The sequence below is a fragment of the Pezoporus wallicus genome, unplaced genomic scaffold (assembly GCF_028554395.1).
Source record: "Pezoporus wallicus isolate ANWC-B61680 ecotype Strahan unplaced genomic scaffold, APGP_CSIRO_Pwel_v1 contig_161, whole genome shotgun sequence".
Taxonomy (NCBI): Eukaryota; Metazoa; Chordata; class Aves; order Psittaciformes; family Psittacidae; genus Pezoporus; species Pezoporus wallicus.
In genome coordinates, this window is record NW_026642654.1 from 2,347,168 (window position 1) to 2,368,723 (window position 21,556).

Below are 21,556 nucleotides of genomic sequence, written 5' to 3' on the forward strand. Positions count from 1 at the left end.
GATGAGGTTAATCAAGCAGGACCTGCCTTTCACAGAGTCATGCTGATTAGGCCTGATAATCTGGTTCTCCTGTATGTGCTGTGTGATGGCACTCAATATGATCTGCTCCAGTATAAAGTACTGTATAGAAGCGGGACTAATGAAATGCCAAAATGCAAAAAAAAAATTATGGGTAAAATAAAACTTAGGGAAATGGTATGTGAGGGATGTGTAAAACACAGTTTTCTGCAAGATGTGATTCCTTCATTATAATCTGGCATCATACTTGGATATAATTGGAGCACTGTACCTAGAGTTGAGTGGCCCACTGGAATTTGGACCCTTTGAAGAGATTTACAAGGACAGTGAGACTGATCAGGTATAATAAAACATGAGCTATTGTGATTGAGCTTAAATTACTTTCTGAAGAGCTTTAAGAATACTTTAGACAAGCATCTGTGCAGAATGACAGAGCTGCTGCTGTTCCTGCTTTGGGGTCTAGATAACCCCACCCCTAACTCCAGTGATTTTATGGCATTGCTGTGAACACATCAGAGTGCTTCCCTGACTATTCCTGACTCCAGTACTCTGCTTTTCACAGCTGTAATCATGGAATGGTTAGGATTGGAAGAAACCTTAAAGATCATCTAGTTCCAGCCCTCCTGCCATGGGCAGGGTTGATAATATTCCCAGTTTCTTACCAGTGATAAAACCTGTTCTGTTGCCTGACCTCTGCAGAACTCCATTCACATGCTGATGATATGAGTGAGAAGTAGGGGAGGTGTGTGGGGGGCACCTATGGGAAGGTGCTGCTGTCTATGCTTGTACCTTTGCTCTGTGGATGACTCTGAGCACTGCAGCATTCCAGTTTCCTTGGAGCTAGTCTTGCAGAAATAGAGGTTAGGTTGTTTTAATATGTTTATTTCAAAGAAGGAAAAAAAAGAAAAAATGTTGGTAATGGTGTTGGCAAATCCAGTTAAAAATTATTTTCCTTTCTCTCCCAAGCAAAAAACAATGGGTGATTCAAGTTTTCTTCAGAAAAAGTGGATTATCGTTGTTAAGAGATTTCTGTGTTTTTTAATCAGGATTTCTTCATTCATTTTGGGTTTGTTCTGTAATAGAACAAAAGCAGTTTCTGAATATTGGACTTCTAATATCTCCTTACAAGCATCTTAACAAACTTTGTGGGTGAATATCACAACAATTCGGTGTCATGCTTTTGATCTGAGAGATCTTAAATTCAGATGTTGGTATTTTTTTGAAACCACAGCTAATTATTTGTGCAGTAAGATCAGTTCCACTGCTTTAAAGATGCTAATACACTTAGTACAGTACAGTTCCTCAGACTGTGGACTGGATTCCTGTCCCTACCCGCATAGGCGTGCCATTATTATTCCTAGAAGTTATTATTCCTTTGCTGTTATCACTCCTAAGAATGATAACTTTTATGGAAGTTACCATTCTTAATCATTCACTGCCACCTCTGAACTTGGGAGCCTCTGTTTCCCCTGAAACACCAAATGGAGCTGCTCATGAGAATCCTCCCATCCCCATATTTTTAGTATGGTCTAGATGAGTTTAAGCAGTAGGTATTTGCTGATCCAGCTCATTTTGACAAAAGCGTTTTAGACTGTTTATGTAAGCAGGCAGAGTTAGGAAATAGTTTCTGGTAAAGGAGCACTGATGAGCAGCAAAGGGTTGAGCTGGTGAATGTGTCTTTTTTCACCAGCACGAGGTTGTCTGTTATACCTTCAGCGTAGCTACAGTGCTGGTGATGAGTTTCAGTTGGTACTGATTAAATTAGTCCGTAAAGGAATAAGAAATAAATTAGTATTTCTCTAGCAATTTATGTAGCAATATAGCTATAATTTAAAAGTAGTACAAAGCACCACATTTCAAAACTATGTAATTACTTAAAACAGTTTGTAAACAAAGAGTTAACTAACGTGATGCTTAGCTTTGGGCATGCAATGTTTAGTTGGTAATACCTAGTTTCTGAACATTTACCAAACTTTCAAAACTGGTTTTCAGTATCTGATAAATACGCACTTCAGTATATTTTGATTATATATATATAAAATCTATGGCTGATTTGGGTTTGTTTTTGGGGGGGTAGTATTTATCACAATTCGAGAGTAAGCAGTTTGGTTTAGTGGGGGAGAAGGAATTTGTTCTCCTATCTGTCAACAGTGAACTGTCAACAGTAGTTTAGAAAGTTTCTTCTGTATGCTTATGGAATATCCTAGGATAAGCTTTAATGGTTTGGAAAACGTGAAAACACAAACGTCATTGTCATGTCAGCATGTAATTTTTAAAGCATACTGTTAAAAGTTGGAATTCTAAGGGATTTGGACTCTAAAGAGAAGCTGCTATCATTTCAGAGTGCTGTAGCAGCAATATTTTTTTTTTCTATATTCATTGAGTCTCATTTCCACATTTAAACTGATTTTACAGTAAGTAAAATGCTTTCAAGGTTTAATGAAATGGAATTTTATGCTCTTAAATGAAGGCTTTCTGGTTTGCTTCTGTGCATCAGCTGCTTCATTGTATTTTTGTTGCAGCCACAGTATATATGCTGATCTGCTCAGAATTTATATCATTAGTTACTTTGAAATCTCATTAAAAATTATCCTGGAAGTGACTTGCAGTTCTTGAAATTTGGAATACATCATTAGAGTTTGCAGGGCAAGACGGTTTGGAAGGTCCCAGTACTGGGAAGCAGCAAGCTAAACGTAATAAAATAATTCAGTTTGGGGCAAGGAATTACGTTTATAAACATTTCCATTAAAGTGAAGGTTGGCCTTTTAATATGGGGTTAAAACCTTAGCATTGAATGATGAGTTATAGTTTAAAGAGAAAGTTTCTTGGAACTAGATCCTGCTTTTAGTTTTGGTGTTCAGGAAGCCTAAAGAAATTATTTCATATCATAAGGAAGTAAAGCGTGCTTAGCAGCTACCTGAACCATATCTTCTAGATGTCGATGTTGAGTATCACTGGGTTTTGGGGTGGTGTATATTGGAAATGGATGATATCAAACCAGTACCTTCAAGATCATTGGAAAATTCAGGCTGACCATGAGAGTGTATAAAGTTTGTGGCAGGGTTCTTGTTTTATACTTGTAACTTAAATGGCTGAATCAGTTTCTGCATGGGGATTGAAAGAGAAGGGCATAAAATCAGGTTAAAATATAGACTAAAAGTTCAAGAAAAATACTTGCACTCAGAAATCTCCAGAGCACTGATGTGCTGTACTTCTGTAAGAAGGATCAGAAACTAGAGTTTGGGCGCATAACCTCAAGCTACTTGATGCAAATGAGGGAGCATATCCTCAGTTTTTTGCAAAAAGGCTTCCTCACTGTTTGAAGCATACTGTCAACTAAACCAGTCTTTGGATGCAGTGCTAACTTTGGCAGTAGAAGAAATGGTTGGATACTCTCTGAAGATTGAAGGCAATGAGGTAAGATATGGCTTAAAACAAGTTGTAAGTGAAGAATCCAAACTGACTCAGTAATTTAGCTTGTGATTGTATTTCATAATAATATAAATTGTTTCTTCCGGGGTTATGAAAATGAAAATAAATGTATACTGTAAGACAGTATCTTATCTGTCTTACTTGATGCTGATAAAATGTATTATACCGGTGTGATGAAAGTGTTCAAATTACTGAAGATAGAAGTTTTAATGCTGTATAAAATCGATGCTCTTTTGTATGTTTTCTCCCTTTGTAGGCTAATCAGAAAGTCAGACGCAGCTCATACAGTGCAGATCTTGTTCTGAAAGTAAAAGTGCAAATTTTTTTTCCTTTGTGTGAATGGATGTAACTTTATGACTAATGGAGAATGTTTCTTTATGTTTCAATATTGTATATGCAAGATGTTGCTAATTGTAAAGGGCTTGACAGGCTGCTCACTGGATTTGTTCTGGACAGAAAATTTTGAAGAAGCATTTAATGCAAAAAAAAAAAAAGCCATTTGTCTAACAAAAAACTGTTTTACCTGAAGCTACATGCTCCGAACAGATTATTGATTAAATTTATATCATTTTATGGACTGAATAGAGCTGCTTTGAAATCTCTAAGACTTACATTACCTTCCTAGGTTTTCCTGCTGTAGAAATATATCCTTTACATGCATATAGACATTAGGGTTGATGATACGTTTGTCATACTTGGGGGAGAATTTGAAAAAACGTTAGTCTCCTCATACAGAGTATCAGCCATATACATGCTTAGAATAATTTTCTGTGGTCTGACTTCGGAAGTGAGAAGAAAGTTTAACTGAAAAATAGATGAGCATCAGATGTGAACCCCAAGAGCCATAGTTTAAGAGTGCTGAGAATATTTATCTTTGAGGCAAAAATCAGTTTTCAGTCGGAGTTTTAAATCTAAAATTACATTTTTCTCCATCCCTCCAGGCAGACCTCTTCATCCTTATATGTGCTTTTCATGATTTAATTTTTCTTCCTTCTGAGAAAAAGTTTGCCCTAGGAAAATATACTTTTACATAGTTTCAGAATAATGTATCTTCCTAAGGACTGTACTGGTAAAAAAACTTCAAATCTCCTTCTTTCTTGTCTTGCATAGAGACTTGCCTTTTCAAGAACTGATCACTTTTCCTTTTGTCAGTTTTTCATAACTTCAAATGCAAAGGGTTCCAAGATGATAAAAGATAGGAATAACACACAAAAAAAGATGAAAAAGATAGCGGATGAACCTTTTTCTGTTTTGTTTGTTTGTTTATTTTTCCTCCAAAAATGCATAAGCACATTATTACAAGTTAGAACAAACTTTTTAGCTTTTATTTCTGATACATCTTTACAGTAATATTTTATAAAACCATATTGATTAGAAACAGATTTTTCTCCCCCTTAAATTGAATTACTTTCATGAAATAACATATATTTCTGCTAAAGAACACAAACAGAGGATTAAGACCTCATTTTTTACTCTGGAATGGTATTCAGTAATCTTGAATCCAGCAATTCATAGTATTTACAGATACAGATATTGTTCTGAGTTTGTTCTTCTGGCTAATAAACTCATAAATATCTGTTTGTTCTCTGTGTTGTTATACCGATACATTTCCTTTCCAATTTGATTAAAGAAATTATTTCTCTTGTTTGTCTGAGTTCTTAGTCTCTCTGTCCCCTTGCATAAATATTACAGAATTAACCATCAAAATATATCTCACAGTCCAGAACTTGCCAAAATGTTTAATATACAATGCAGACCATGTCAAGCCCTTAGTTGTAATTAGTTGTAGTATTCTGAGTTTACATATATAACTGTTGACGATTTTGTTGCATTTACTAGGTTTGCTGGGATGGGTAATCTTCTTAAGGTCCTTACCAGGGAAATTGAAAACTATCCACATTTTTTCCTGGATTTTGAAAGTAAGTTCAAACAATTACAAGACCATGAGAGAATCTTTTCTCTGACTTAACAGCAAACTGAGGAAAAACTTTTAAAACCTGATTGCTTGCAGTGTGTATTTTCCAGCAAAACCAATCTGTCCAGTTCCTTGTCTTTAAAACCATTTGTTCACTCAGGACTCCTTTTCTCTTCCTTTTCTATTTTTCAGGAACCAAATGGGAAATCTTTTAAAAGTTCTCACTTGCACAGAGCTTGATCAGGGGCCAAATTTTTTCCTTGACTTTGAAAGTGAGCAAAGCTTCTTGCCTGGCTTGCCTTTTTTGCTTATTATTTCCTAATAAACTGCATGTGCTTACGCATCATAAAGCAATTCAAAAGGGATTTGCAAACAAATCAAATTACACTTCAACTGAAAAGTGCTTTTTGATATTTATAAACCATACAAAATTACTTTTAATTCATTCTGAGAAGGGACAGAAAGATAGATATGAAAGTAAAATCTTACCTTGAATTAATTTCAAAACCCGAGCCATTGTTAAATTTACATATGAATGATCTTGACTTCAGCTTTCTTTAGCAAATCAGTTTAAAAAGAAAAATTCTTTAAGTTGCTTCCTTGAATGGAAATATGTGTTGGAAATAAAAAGCTGAAAACATATAAGCAGTGGAGGTGGCACAACTTTTGCCTGGTTCAGCGATGATTTAAGTGGGATTATTATAGTTTCTGAAACGAAGGGAAATGGTCAAAGTGTATGTGCTTGATTGCATCTCTCTTAATTGCATGGTTATCAGTTTGCGAAACAGTGTTCCACATTCTAATTCCCTTGTCACATCTATATCTGATTCACAGCTATTTCACTTTTGCTGGTTGCAGTTTCCTTGCATGTACTTCAGATATTGTCTTGGAAACTGGTTATCAAATCCTTAAATATGGGTTCAATCTTACTTCACCACTGCTATGAAATGATTTTTATTTAAAATGCTAACAGTGTGTGATGTTTTGTCTCTTAATAGCTTCATTCTAGGAAAAAAAAATCAACAAAAAATGTTGTGAGAAGCCAGTGTTTTTAAAATAACTTTGTTTTGAAGTATGGTTTAAGAGACAATTTCAGGTGATTATAGACACCTATTTTATCACCTTGAAAGTTTTCTTGAATCACTTATTCCTGAATTATTTTTCTGAAAATTACTGACATGATGCGAGATTGTGTGTATATACACTGAAGCACTGATTCAAGAAGTCATTTAAACACATACTTCATGAAGTTGTTCAGACATGCTTTCTTGGATGAGAGCTGGAGTGTATGACTATAACTTTGCACATATTTTAATCTTCTCATTTAGATATTATTTACCTCATTATGAAGAACGAAAAAAAAATTTTGATAAGTTGGTTTGGGTTTAAGAGAAGGTACTGTGAGCCATGTATTCCTTTTTCTTTCTGTATCATTTGAGAATTTTATTGTAAACCCAGAGTGTCAAACCTTTATCCAAATCACCACATCTTTTTTTTTTTTTTTTCCTCTCAAACATTTGGAGGCTTTGGTAGTGCTCTGTAGCTTTGCCAAGCTATTATTAAGGTTTTCAGCTGCTCTGAGCTTCTAGGTTTAATGAGCTCCGTCATGTCCTGGATGGTAAGAATATGCTGCTGACCCAGGCTGCAGACTTGGCAGGAACAAGAGGTCTGGCAATGGGAAGCCTTTATGGCATGGAGGTGGCAGTGAGAGGGGAAAATATCTTGTTTATTGCCTTGGCAGCAGAGGTTGTTTGGTTTATTTCCTGAAAGTGCATTGCCAAGAGCTGAATGGGGTCAAGCACCCTCTCCCACTGGAGGTGACCAGTAGTTAGTGCAACATGGGCATGACATAGTCAGGTATGTCTGCCTAGAGAGGAACAAAACTCATCTCCAAATTTCAGTGAGTTTGATGCGAGTGAAAGGTTAAAATGTTTTACTTGTGAAATAAAGTTCTGGAGGTTTTTAAGGCATGAAATCTGTATTGTGTTGAAGGGATGTGACTGAAGACGTCTGTAGTTTTGTGCTTTTATCTCCTTTAATTAGCCATCATACAGTGTAAAAGAATGGATGCTTTTAGTTAGTGGACATAGATAAGAGCCTGCTTGCATGCTTCCTGGATGTGAGTGACTTTCTGTGGCCTGAGTTTTCAGTTTGAGTTCATGAATGAAAATGGTGACTACAGTTGGCCATTCAGAGCATAAAGGGGTATGTGGAGTTGATTGTTTAGTCTGTTTTGTTACTTGCATTGGCATAGTGTTTTCTAATTTTTGCGCACTTTTTCATTAGCCATAAGTTGAAATCTCAAATATGTCACTACTACTTCTGAGATGTTTACAGAGGTTTTGGATACTCCTGCCCTGTTTTGCTGGGGGTTTTTTGTGCTCTTCATTTGGTATGTATTCTACCTAAAAGGAGGGTGTATAACATACTTCTTCCTGCCGTGCGTACAATGTGCCACACAAATACTGCTTAAAAACACAGCCTTTTTCCTCATTTGCAGGAGTAGACAAGATAGAACCTGTTTCCATGCCTCAAAAATCAGAATCTTTGTGGGTTGGTGTTGGTCAAAAGTGATACAAGTGTTTATAGAAAGAAAGTGGAAAAACATCACGGTGTTAACTCCATTTAACAGTTGATTTACTCTGTGCTGCTCCAAAGGGGATATCCCATGGGTGATGATTTACCACATAGTCTCACACCTTTATGCTAGAATTGAAATGTAGAGCCACACAATTGCACCCATTGTGACTGTTAGCTGCATGGGAAAATGAATGTACTAAGAACTAGCTATTAAACAGACACCCCCGCCCCCTCCCAAGCTTAACATTCTCTCCCCCACTTACTAAATACTCTTCCAGTCAGATCAGGGTGATGTGGATGATGGCATGGTTGGAAGAGCCCCAGCAATGGCACATGGATGGAAACAGAAATGCAGGAGAGGATAGCAAACATTTGTACAGATTTACATATTTTAGGTCAGTCCTGAAGCTACACAGTAAGGTTAGTGTAGTAGGTTTTTATTCAGTTGCTTTCCCTTATTACCCTTAACTAACACACGTCATAGGCAATTGTTGTGAGTTGTTCTTTGCAACAAAAATTATTGTGAGTTATTGTTCTCCAGGAGGACACTGGCACTGCATCTTTTGAAAAATGCCATTATTGGCTTTTGTGTTTGTTTTAAAATATACTTAATTACAAGTTGCTTTTCTTTGTTTGCATGCTCACTTTTCCCTTAAATATTTTTCACCAGCCTGAGGTTTTTTATATTTAGCCTTAGTCCTTTCAATATATTTCTTCTATGCAAATCTTGAGGTCTTGAAAAATGGGAAGGTACAAACAGAACTTAGAAAAGTAAGTTCTCTTAACTAATTCAAAGTTGTGGGTTTTTTTCTTCAAAAACTTTCAATGTGCTATAGTTGAGGATGAGCAAAAGTCATGAAAAAGAAGTAAGTTTCAAATTTCACCTTCCAGTTGTTGGGGGGTTTTTAATAGCTATTTTAATTTTTCCCTCGAAAAGTTTAGGCTACCAAAAAGATAATGTTTACAATTATCTCCTTTTCTCCCCATTTCCTGCAGCTGTCTATAACATTAGTTGTAATTCTTATGACATCTTTTGCTAGCATTCTTCATTCCAGATGGGGAACCATGTTTCGTAACTCCATAGTCATACTTGAAAAAGCTTGAACCCAGCATTAGTTTCAGTTAATGCAGTATAGCAGAAGCAGTTCTGTATGATCACCAGTAATCATTTCAGAGTTAAGCAGTTACTCTGGATCTGTGCAAAGAGACGCACTTTAAAGATCCATTTAGTCCAGCCTTGAAGGCTAACAGTGACAAATTGGAACAGTGGTAACTTCAGAGAGTGACATGGAGAATAGTTTTTCCTATGCAGGTGAAAAAGCATTTTCCTTGAGGTGAATACAGATTATCTGCACTCAACCAAATTACTTTTTTTTTTTTTTTTTTTTAGGGTCTACTGAAAGGTTAATGTAAAGAAAAAGGATCTCTTAATTCCCAGAAAGTGGACTGTATTGCTATTTTAGACTTGTATCTTAGTACAGGCATTGTTAATCGAAACACTACATACTGGATTGATTATATGCCTCTTATTTTGCTTAATACCTTCTTAGTTCTCAACTAAAAAATAATGTTAGGAAGAGTGAGTGGATGGCAAGTCTTGAGAGTCTCTGCATGCCAGCATTTCATGAGCCCATAGGACAAATTCTCTTGAAATGGATTTTGTCAGTTCAAGAACCATTTTGTTCTTTTGATTTCAACCTTGTTTAAAACACTCACAAGTAAATTAATTTTGGATATTTGAAGCTCTTTCCACACTAGTTGTCAAGTGTTCTTTTTTTTGCAGAAAATCTACTGTCAAATTACTTTTGCCCATAGAGAGCCTATTTCAGGCAAAATAAATAATTCCACATGAATTCTTGGAAATACTTTGATGGTTGAGGTGAAATTATTTTTTTTTTAATTTATTTTTTAGCTTAGGATACTAAAGCTTACAGATTATGGGAGAAGGTGTTCTCAAATGACACCTTCAGTACTGTCCTTTCCTCAGATAATAAACAGCTTTTGTAAGACCAAACTCTCTAACCTTAAACTGAGCAGTTCCCTTTTTTCCTAAATATTAGGGGGCTTGTTACCTGATCCTGATTTAATCCCCCTTATACTCCCAACAATCAAGGACACTTATTTTCTAGGATTTCCCATCCCGAGAATTATTAATGAATTTTTCAGTTATCGTTCATGTATGGTTAAAAGTTCTTATTATTAGAACATGTCTGGCAGGAGAGCAACTGCCCAGTTTTTGCATAATAGGGTATTAATACCCTCCCTCTGTAGGTGCAAGGATAGAGATGGATTCTGTTTCCAGCCAGCTGGAGATTAAACTCTTGTCTCCTGTGCTGTAGGGAGTACCCTAAGCAAGAGGCAATGGCTCAGTCAGAGAGAGAGGCTTGTCCACTTTGTCACACAGCTGAAGCCTAGCACTTATATCCCTTGCACAGCACCATGCCTGTAGCAAGTATTAACAATTTAGGGAGCTTCATTTTGTTACAGCTAGTTTAGAAAGTTTAGATTCAAAAATCCATTGTAGGGTACTGTTTCTACCTAATACTATTCTTCTTTAATGTATGGAGTGTAGCAGGTTCTGATATCCTCTAAAAGGCATTATTCAGTGTAGTTGTAGTCACTTTCGTCTTTTCTGAGGACATAAACTAGCTTTTTTGTCTAGTTTTTCCCAGATTGGAATAGGAAAAACCACTGCCATGGTGACAAACCTGAAATAAGACTTTAGCATTATATGATAAAAGAGACTTACTGCTCTCATAACTAGTCAGTGACTAGTGGAATTATTAGCCACCTTCAGCAGTGGATAGAAGAAGAGCTGAAAGTGGAGCCTGGAAAGCATCTTGTTTTATTCATTCTTCCTCTGCTAGGCTGTCGAGGCCAGGAGGGTATGATGTTTTTTTGACAAATATGATTCCACATTCACAGAAATGAAAGCACTAACCAGCTTCCATGGGAATCCTAATCTGCACAGTTTGCCTGAGGGGAGAAAAACATTCTATGCATCTGGTCTGCATTTCAGATGCAGAAAGGGTGTGTAGATTAGATGCGATTTTTAGCACTGTCTTACCTTTTCATACACATTAATTATTTGGATATTATACTTGATTTTGCATTGATAAAAGCTTCATATGCTTCTTATATTTAATCTTGTCCTGTGAGTATTAATGTATTACCTTCATTGCAGTTTCTGTTTCTTTGAATTCTTCATTTGGTGAAGAACGAAAACTCAAAACTGTTCAGAAAACTATTAGGGTTTGTTGTTTTTTTTTTTTTGAAGGGGAGAAAACAAAACAAAGTACAGGTATTTGTCTAAACAGGATCGATGATTGCACATTCATACCCCACCAGACACCTGAAATACTTAATGCATCCAGAAATGGATTGTGACGGGTCCAACGTTCCACCTTCTTTTAATGAAAGTCTGAAACCCCATCCAAAACATGGAATAGACCATAAGAGGAAAGAGAGCATTTGTTCATGGAATGGATGAATTGTCATATCCTGATTATTTCCGATGGAGCCAATGAAATTGCATTCCTCCCCAGAGATAAAATTTTTGCTTTCTAAGTGAAAATTTCCTGGTAGAATGTATATGTAATGTATATGGTGGAGTCAAGCACGGTCTGACTCTTGAATTAATTTGATAGAGGATTCATTTAGTTGTCAGGTTTAGGATTTGCTTTAGAAAGATTTAGGCAAAGGTGAAAGGGTTTCCCATTTGTCTTATTAAAGACAGTGTACTCTGAATGCTAATCATTAGTACTCAAAGCTCATGAAATGCAGTAAGTCTGGTGATTTTGATAACTTATTATTGAGAGGGCTTGCATTCAATGTGGATTAGTCAGTGCCTGTGGTTTTATTTATAAATTGGCTCAAATTGCCTAAATGCATGCTGGTTCTATGGGGTATGGGGTAAGAGGAGGGCACAGCCAAGCACTGATTCCATGCTGTGATTCACGAATGGCATTTTTTTACTCAGAACAGGTTTTCGTATTTTTGGAATAGAAAACCAGTTTTAAAAGCCAAAAGCTGTCATGAAGAAATCTATATTCTTTTTAGTTGTTGTTGCTGCAATTACTATTATTGTTGTTGACAGCAAAATGAGATCTTTTTCAAAGTGATTGATTACAGGTATTTTAGCTGACCATTTCTGGCGAGATCTTTGTATATATCCCTTTTGAAACACGGCCGTGATCTTATCAGAACATCTGTTTGCATAACATATATTTCATAAGTAAGATGCATGGGTTTTTTTTAAAAGCCTGAATCATCCTCCCAATCCTTATTTGTAAGCTAAACACTTTCAGCACTTTCAGCATTAATATAAACTGCTTCTGCAAGTGCAAGCTAAGCCTGTTGCTCTGTAGCTTTTGCAACCCTCTTCCTCTCCCTTCCTTTTTTTTCCCTTTTCCACCCACCTACCTTCCTCCTACTCGTACTTCCCCACGTGCTGAGATCCTACAGAAAGCTTAGTGGGTTTCAAATTCTCAACCTTCCCCAACTTATAGAACTGGGAAATTTTTAAAAAGACTAACAATAGGGGTGTTAATAAAAGTAATTTTTAAGTTCCAAAATGCTGAGCTGGCTATAGTGTTAAATTTTTTGTTAGAGGCTAACATTTTTTAAAGTAAATAAATTGTAAAAAGTGCCTTAGAAGCACCTTGTTAACCAACCCCTGCTTCAGGTGATGTAAATGCAAATTTTACACTTATGAACTGTACTGATAAGTAACTTACTCTTTTATGTCTTAATATTCACTGAAAATGTTACTTTATTTAACTTATATTTAACTATTAAAATACAGATACTGATTTATAGGTGACACCTGGCTTCCCTCACTCTGTTGTTGAATGGCGTGTAACTGCTTAGCAAGATTGCTTTCTCCATTAAATTCAGAAGTATTTACTGTTTTGTTTATCACAAGGTGACAGATCCCTTACTGTGTACGAATGAGATTTCTTGCAGCTTGGGGAAAGAACCAGTCAGTAACACTGTAAACTTAAACTGGCTAATAGGTTGGTTCAACAGCTGTGTCCCAGCTGGGATTTTCCTGTTAGGGACAGTTTTTCCCTTTGGTGCTACTTTCCCTTGCCTTTTGTTTTTTGTAGTTATGTAAAGTATTTTGGATGTAAAACCCAGCTGAGTAAGCTTGGCTTACTTTTGCTTTCACTTGTTCTGTCTTTTAAACAAGATTAGAGAAAACTTCCATAGTGAAACAAAAGTGAAATCAGATTGTTTTGTGTGCCCAATCTCATGGGACTCACTGTGACGTAGGAATATAAGAAAGATTTTAAGTGTTAGTTTCTTCAGAGCCATGGACATGTAAATCTCACCCGTATGTCTCATTCATGCAAGGTCCCTAGATAACTTGAGACATTTAAACAAATTATTCTAACCTGAAATGTCATGGAGAGAAAGCTGCTCTTTCCATACACTCAAAAGTGAAGTGATTTATTTCTTTCTAAGGGGGGGTGGGTAAATGAACACAGTTATGATAGGTGGGTGGAAAATTGTGTCTTATTTCTTGATGACAGTGAGAAGATTAAATAGAAAAAGTACTTCTAAAATTTCTTGTCTTTTAATGTTGAGATGTATACAGTAGCCCTTAATCGGTGTGTTTAGCACTGAAGGTATTTCATTGCCTTTAATTCAGACAAGTAGCCCTTAAGTCCTAAGATGCACCTTCAAAGTACTTTTTTCTTCCATAATAATTAAAGTTCTATCTTTTACATGCAAATACACATTTAAAGGGAAAGAAAAAAAAGTGTCTTTATAGTAATCTTCCAGGACAACGATTGTTTCTACAAATACTGATTACAGGTCTATATGTAGGTCATCCAGTCTTCAGTCAGTGCCAGTTGTCTTGATGTTTTAAAGCAAGAGAAGGTAAAAGATGTCTAGCATGTTGATGTTCTAGGGACAACATCACTCTCTGGTGTGACACTGCTGTGGAAATCCCATTGGATGGGATTTGAATGGGAAAATTGATCTACTTCCAAATGTCATTTCTCTGAACAATAAAGGTCTGTAGGTCACTCCCTCCCTGAAAACTGATCATTGACAGAGCTGGATTTATTTTTGTAACAGGAATGATCTCTGACATAAGAAAAATGTTTATTTTTAACAATACTGTATCTGTGTTATACAAAAGGAGAAATAAATTACTGTTGTTAAGGAAGCCTGGAGGAAAGTCAAAGTGGCATAATATCCCCCTGCTCTATCCTCTGAAAAGCTGATTTTATCCCCAAGCTGCAAGAGAAGTGAACAACTCTTTGTAATTGAGCTGTAGAGCTCATGAAAGAAGAACGTTTTTACTAAAGGATTGATGCATTATCTATTTCCAAGTAACATTGCTTTATGATACTGCCTCACTTTAAAATGCTGCGTTTTGAGAAGAGTCATTATGAAGCAGAGTATACAAAAACCGTAGAAAGCAGAAACTTGAAAGTTAGCAGACTAGCAGTGCAGTATAATTGTATCGTTTATAAAAACACATCAAAATGGAGTTACACATAGTCAAGCTGGGTATAATGTTAAGTGGAACTGAGTAATCTTGCCATTTGCATTGAAGCTACCTTTTGACTTTGTACATTTTGCTTTTCTATTTCTTAGATGCACAGCCCACGGATGGAGAAAGGGAGGTATGGAATCAGATCAGTGCAGTTTTACAGGACTCGGAAAGTATGCTTGCAGACCTTCAGGCGTACAAAGGAGCTGGACAAGAAATTAGAGATGTATGTTTGTTAATGACAGTTCTTTGGAAGCAAAATCAAGCGAAAAATCCCCAAGCACGTTCTATGAAATGTTATGATTTAGAATCATAGAATGGTTTAGGTTGGAGAGGACATTAAAGCTCATCTAGTTCCAGTCCCCTGCCATCGGCAGGGACACCTTTCACTAGCAGAAGTTTCTCAAAGCTTCTTCCAACCTGGCCTGTAACACTGCCAGGGATGGGTCAACCACAGCTTCCCAGCAGATCCTGTTCCTATGCCTCACCACCCTCCTAGTGAAGAATTGCCTTCTTATATCTAAGCTAAATCCACCCTCTTACAACCTATAGGCAGTAGCCTTTGTTCTATCAATACATGCACTCATAAAAACTCCCTCTCCACTTTCTTGTTGGCCCCTTGTGGTGCTTGAAGGCTGCTCTAAGATCTCGCTGGAACCTTCTCTTCTCTAGGCTGAACAACCCCAACTGTCTCAGCCTTTCTTCACAGGAGAGGTGCTCCAACCTCTGATCGTCTTCGTGGTCTACTCTTGACCCACTTAAACAGGTCCACATCCCTCTTTTGGGCCCCAGAGCTGAATGCAGTACTGCAGGTGTAGTCTCAGGAGAGCAGAGTAGATGGAGGGAATCACCTCCTTGTTGAACTTCATGAGCTTCACATGGGCCCGTCTCTCAAGTCTATCTGAAAACTCAGAAAATATAGGTTATGTGTACCATTGAATACAAAGACCTAATTATTTTTTTATTTTTTTACTTCTTTTTGCTTCTTAAGCTTACTGTTAGTAATTACTATAATTTTCCACTTTTAATAGCACTGTTTCATATGCCTCATTTCATATATCTCATGGTAGAAGTCAGAGTTGAGGACGTGGAAGAAAATATTCAGATGTCAAATACACTATAGAAGCAGTTGAAAATAGTATTCTGTGTAAGTGAAATAATGAACCACAGTAAATTATAACCTTACATACACTTTACAGGCATCTTACTCTGTGAAACTGGTCCAAAAGTACAATTTTGAACTTTTAACTTAAATTTTAAATATTCAAGGCCATGTTGGGTGAGGCTTTGAGCATCCTGGTCTTGGAGCCAGATGTTCTTTAAGGTCCCTTTTAACCCAGACTGCTCTATGATTCTATGTTTTTTCTCAGCTAACCAAACATTTTTCTGCATCAGCTTCACAGTTACTGTTAACGTGTTGGTTGCTTGAGAACCTGAATGTGTTGAAGATTTCAAAAGCATAAAACCCTTTATAAAAGAACTGTCATGGTTTAAACCCTAGCCAGACAGCTTGTTCACTCACTCCCAGTGCAACTCCTACGGGTTGAGACAAGAACAGTCCAGCAACCAATGTACAACACAAATCACCACCGCTACTACCAACGACAACAATGATAAGAGAAAATAACACCGGCCAAGAAACAAGTCCCACCCGGAAGCCCGTGTCCTTCTGGGTAACTCCCAGTTACCCCCCACCCTGGGCATGACGTGCTGTGGTATGGAATACCTCTTTGGCTAGCCTGGGTCAGGCGCCCCATCTCTTGCTTCCTCACAGCCTCCCCTCCTCCCTGGCAGAGCATGAGCCCCACAAAGTCCTTGGTCAGGGTAAACATCACTTAGCAACAACCAAAAACATCGGTATCACCAGCACTGTTCCCAGGCTGGAAGTCAAAACACAGCACTGCACCAGCTACCACAAAGGAGAAACATGACTGCTACTGCTGAACCCAGGACATTATCCACCCCTTATTCCATACCATTCACGTCATGCTCAGATCCCACATTTTCAGTACACCATCGCTCTCCCACATATATACATCCATATACACACAGACCAAGAGAAAAAGATCATTTTCTTAGTGCATGGACCAATCCCTATAATGCTGCTGAGTCCATTCGATCCATGATGTCAGGTTCCACCTCTTGTAACAATCTTTCAGGGCAGGAAAGGCTGTGTGCAGTATTGGATTGTTGCCTGCTGATGCTGGTCGTTCCTTTACTGTGGAACTCATCCGGTTCTATCAAAGTTCATTCTCTGTTGGGATGATAGTTGGAGGGAAGTCAGGGCTAGTCGCTGGTGACCTGGAGACGTCTAGCTGATGAGCTATAAAAGTATTACACAGCAGGCAACAGCATACAATTAAGTTCACTGGCTGTTTTCCCCTAAAATCAAATCCCCTTGAGGTATACATCGGACTTCCCCATCTTCCCACATTACCCACCAAGTATATCCAGGTCCCTGAGCAAAAGCAATCCCACGAGTGGGTTTGCCTTTACCTGAAGCAGGAATAACTCAGACTGTCTTCCCCAGCAAATTCTTCATATGCACCAAGGGAACTTTGTCCCCCTCTACAATATGTAAAAGTTCTGACTGGTCTGGGCCAGCCCTGTTGGCAGATGCTCTGGTGTTGACCAGCCAGGTGGCCTTTGGTAAGTGTGTGTCCCAGTGCTTGAAAGTTCCCCCACCCATTGCTCTCAGTGTAGTTTTTACAGCCCATTGTACTGTTCGATTTTCCCAGAGGCTGGTGCATGGTAGGGGATGTGATATACCCACTCAACGCCATGGTCTTTGGCCCAAATATCTATAAGGTTATTCCAGAAACGAGTCCCATTTTCTGACTAAATTCTCTCTGGGGTGCTGTGTCGCCACAAAATCTGTTTCTCAAGGCCCAGGATAGTGTTCCGGGCAGTGGCATGGGGCACAGCGTATGTTTCCAGCCACCCGGTGGTTGCTTCCACCATGGTAAGCACATGGCGCTTGCCTTGGCGGGTTGGTGGCAGTGTGATATAGTCAATCTGCCAGGCCTCCCCATATTTATACTTCAACCATCGTCCTCCATACCAAAGAGGCTTCAACCGCTTGGCTTGTTTAATTGCAGCACATGTTTCACACTCATGAATAACCTGGGCAATAGTGTCCATTGTTAAGTCCACCCCTCGGTCACGAGCCCATCTATATGTTGCATCTCTGCCCTGATGGCCTGAAGTGTCATGGGCCCACCGGGCCAAAAATAATTCACCTTTATGTTGCCAATCTAAGTCCATCTGAGCCACTTCAGTCTTAGCCGCTTTATCCACTTGTTGGTTGTTCTGGTGTTCCTCAGTGGCCCGACTCTTGGGTACATGGGCATCTACATGACGTACCTTCACCACCAGGTTCTGCACCCTGATATCTTTGCACAGTGCAGCAGCCCAGATGGGTTTACCTCTGCGTTGCCAGTTGCTCTGCTTCCATTGCTTCAACCACCCCCACAGGGCATTTGCCACCATCCATGAGTCAGTATAGAGGTAAAGTACTGGCCACTTTTCTCGTTCAGCAATGTCCAGGGCCAGCTGGATGGCTTTCACCTCGGCAAATTGACTCGATTCACCCTCTCCTTCAGCAGTTTCTGCAACTTGTCGTCCAGGACTCCATGCAGCTGCCTTCCATCTCCGATGCTTTCCCACAATACGGCAAGAGCCATCAGTAAACAAGGCATACTGCTTTTCACTTTCTGACAGTTTATTATATGGTGGGGCCTCTTCAGCGCGCACCACCTCCTCCTCTGGTGACATTCCAAAATCTTTGCCCTCTGGCCAGTCCATGATGACTTCTAGAATGCCTGGACGACTGGGATTTCCTATTCGAGTTCGTTGTGTAATTAGTGCAGCCCATTTACTCCATGTAGCATCAGTTGCATGATGTGTAGAGGAGACCCTGCCTTTGAACATCCAGCCCAGCACAGGCAACCGGGGTGTCAGGAGGAGCTGTGCTTCAGTGCCAATCACTTCCGAAGCAGCTCGAACCCCTTCATAGGCTGCCAGTATCTCTTTCTCAGTTGGGATATAGCTGGTCTCAGATCCTTTATATCCCCGACTCCAAAAGCCGAGGAGTCGACCTCGAGTCTCCCCTGGAGCTTTCTGCCAGAGGCTCCCGGTAGGACCGTTCTCCCCAGCTGCAGTGTTCAGTACATTTTTTACATCTGGCCCGGTCCGGACTGGTCCAAGGGCTACTGCGTGAACTATCTCGCATTTAATTTGCTCAAAGGCTTGTTGCTGCTCAGGGCCCCATTTAAAATCATTCTTCTTCCGGGTCACATGATAGAGAGGGCTTACAATCGAACTGTAATTTGGGATGTGCATTCTCCAGAACCCCACAGCACCCAAGAAAGCTTGCGTTTCTTTCTTATTAGTTGGTGGAGACGTTGCTGTTATCTTGTTGATCACATCTGTGGGGATCTGTCTACCTCCATCTTGCCATTTTATTCCCCAAAACTGAATCTCCTGTGCAGGTCCCTTGACCTTACTCCGTTTTATGGCAAAACCAGCTTTCAGCAGGATTTGGATTATTTTCCTCCCTTTCTCAAAGGCTTCTTCCGCTGTATCGCCCCACACAATAATGTCATCAATGTATTGCAGGTGTTCTGGAGCTTGCCCCTGTTCCAGTGCAGTCTGGATCAGTCCATGGCAAATGTTTCCACCCCTGGGGCAGTCGGTTCCAAGTGAACTGGACACCCCTCCAAGTAAAAGCAAACTGTGGCCTGCACTCCGCTGCCAAAGGAATTGAGAAAAATACATTGGCAATATCAATCGTGGCATACCACTTGGCTGCCTTTGACTCTAGTTCATACTGAAGTTCTAGCATGTCCGGTACGGCAGCACTCAATGGTGGTGTGACTTCATTCAGGCCACGATAGTCTACTCTTAGTCTCCATTCTCCATTAGACTTTCGCACTGGCCATATGGGGCTACTGAAGGGTGAGCGGGTCCTGCTGATCACCCCCTGACTCTCCAGTCTACGGATCAACTGATGGATGGGAATCAGGGAGTCTCGGTTGGTGCGATATTGCCGCCAGTGCACTGTTGTGGTCGCAATTGGCACTTGTTGTTCTTCAACTTTCAGCAACCCCACAGCAGAGGGATCTTCTGAGAGACCAGGCAAGGTGAACAGCTGCTCAATTTCCTCAGTCTCCAAAGCAGCAATACCAAAAGCCCACCGGTACCCTTTTGGGTCTTTGAAGTACCCTCTCTTGAGGTAGTCTATGCCAAGGATGCATGGAGCCTTCTGGACCAGTCACAATAGGGTGCTTTTGCCATTCCCTCCCAGTCAGGCTGATTTCAGCCTCCAGCACAGTCAACTCTTGGGATCCTCCTGTCACTCCAGAAATACAGATGGGTTCCACCCCTTGACAGCTTGATGGCATCAGGGTACACTGTGCACCGGTATCTACTAGAGCCTTATACTTCTGTGGGAGTGATGTGCCAGGCCATCTGATCCACACAGTCCAGTAAATTCGATTGTCCCCTACCTCCACCTGGCTGGAGGCAGGGCCCCTCTAATGGTCATCACAGCGTTGGACACTTATGTCGTGGTGAAAGGGATTATTCATTATCACAGGAGCTGGAGTAAAATCAGCTCTTCCACTCCATCTGGGAAACTGCTCACCAGCGACTGAAGCTGTAGCTCTCATGGGACGATCAGTCTTGGCCCTTGCTCCCCTCTTCAGTTCACTCACCCATTCCTCCAAAGCTGAAGTAGGTTTTCCATCCCACTTTGTCATGTCTTCTCCGTGATCCTGCCAGTAAAACCATAGGGTACCCCGTGGTGTATACCTCCTGTATCTCCTCTCTCGAACAATAGGACACCTTTTGTTAATAGCTGAGACGTGTGTTGTTACATGTGAGGAGCTGGATAAATCAGATAGATCGTCCCTCAATTGTTTGAGGTCCTGGGACAGTTTTTCTGCAGCTGAGATGATGGAAGGGGTGAGATTGTCTTCGAACTCTCGGAGTTTATGAACCATTTCATCCACTGTTGGTGGTACTATGTCATTCCAGGTTACTGTTGCCAATGAATGGGCATATGATGACGGTGCATTCCGTGTAAGTTTTCGCCACATGCGTCTTGTACACTGGACTTCATCTGGATCTATGCGTGTATCCCCGTTATTCGGCTTGATGTGATAGATCATCTCTACGATGGCTGATTCCCTCAGAGACTGGATGCTTTTGTCTGTAGTAGTCCACTTGGCCGAACGACTCATAACATCATCCTTGTATGGAAACCTTTCTTTCACAGCTACCAAGAGCCGCCTCCAAAGGCTGAGGGACTTTTTCTCTCTTGCAATTGCTTTGTCAATTCCCCCTTCTCTAGCAAGTGATCCCAGCTGCTTGGCTTCTGTACCTTCTAGTTCGTGACCATCAGCCCCATTGTCCCAGCATCGGAGTAACCAGGTGATGATGTGCTCCCCTGGTTGACGGGTAAAATCTTTTCGCATATTCCGTAGCTCGGTTGAGTTCTGAGGTCGAGAAGTTACCTCTTCTTCTTCATCATGTGATGATGACTCCTGATCAGGTGCTGGACCGGGTGGTGAATTCATTGTTTCTTCATCTCGCTTCACTCTTCTTGCCTCTCTTTTGCTTGTTCTCTTGCGTACAGGGGCAACCGATATTGCTACAAAGTGGTCCTCTGGTTTGGCTGCAGTGATTATCACTGTGGTTTGAGTAGCAAGCTGTACTTGTTGCTGGGGGTGGTGCAGCTGCTGTGCTTGGAGCTGGGGTAGCCGCGCTGTCTGTTGCAGTTGAAGTTTGAGCAGCTGCTGTACTTGCCACTGGGGTAGCTGCGCTGTTCATTGCAGCCAAAGTTTGAGTAGCGACTGTACTTGTCGCTGGGGGTGGTGAAGCTGCTGTGCCTGGAGCTGGGGTAGCTGCGCTGACTGTTGCTTTGCCCTCAGATCCGCTGACATTCTTTTCCTTTTGAAGGTGCTGAATAGTGTTGAACAAGGCCCTGTAAGCATAGGCCAAGCTCCAGCACATTGCCGTGATTTGTCCATCTCTTGACCCCAGACAAGACCCAAACCTGACTCTGCTTAACTCTTGAAATCAGTCGTAGGCAAAACACACTC

General features: G+C 40.0%; 1 protein-coding gene across 11 annotated transcripts in view; it reads left to right on the forward strand.

The window, feature by feature from the left end:
* CYRIA (CYFIP related Rac1 interactor A) overlaps window positions 1–21,556 on the forward strand; it is a 61,231-nt gene that overhangs the window by 30,083 nt on the left and 9,592 nt on the right. For 4 of the 11 annotated variants that reach the window (XM_057431792.1, XM_057431794.1, XM_057431799.1 and 1 more), the window contains 2 exons: window positions 5,558–5,637; window positions 14,558–14,679. In XM_057431792.1, the coding sequence (XP_057287775.1) occupies window positions 5,565–5,637; window positions 14,558–14,679 (195 nt within the window). In that variant the 5' untranslated portion in view covers window positions 5,558–5,564. Of the gene's footprint in view, window positions 1–5,289; window positions 5,370–5,557; window positions 5,638–14,557; window positions 14,680–21,556 lie in introns of all 11 variants that reach the window. The other 7 variants (XM_057431802.1, XM_057431800.1, XM_057431803.1 and 4 more) reach the window with 3 other exon arrangements.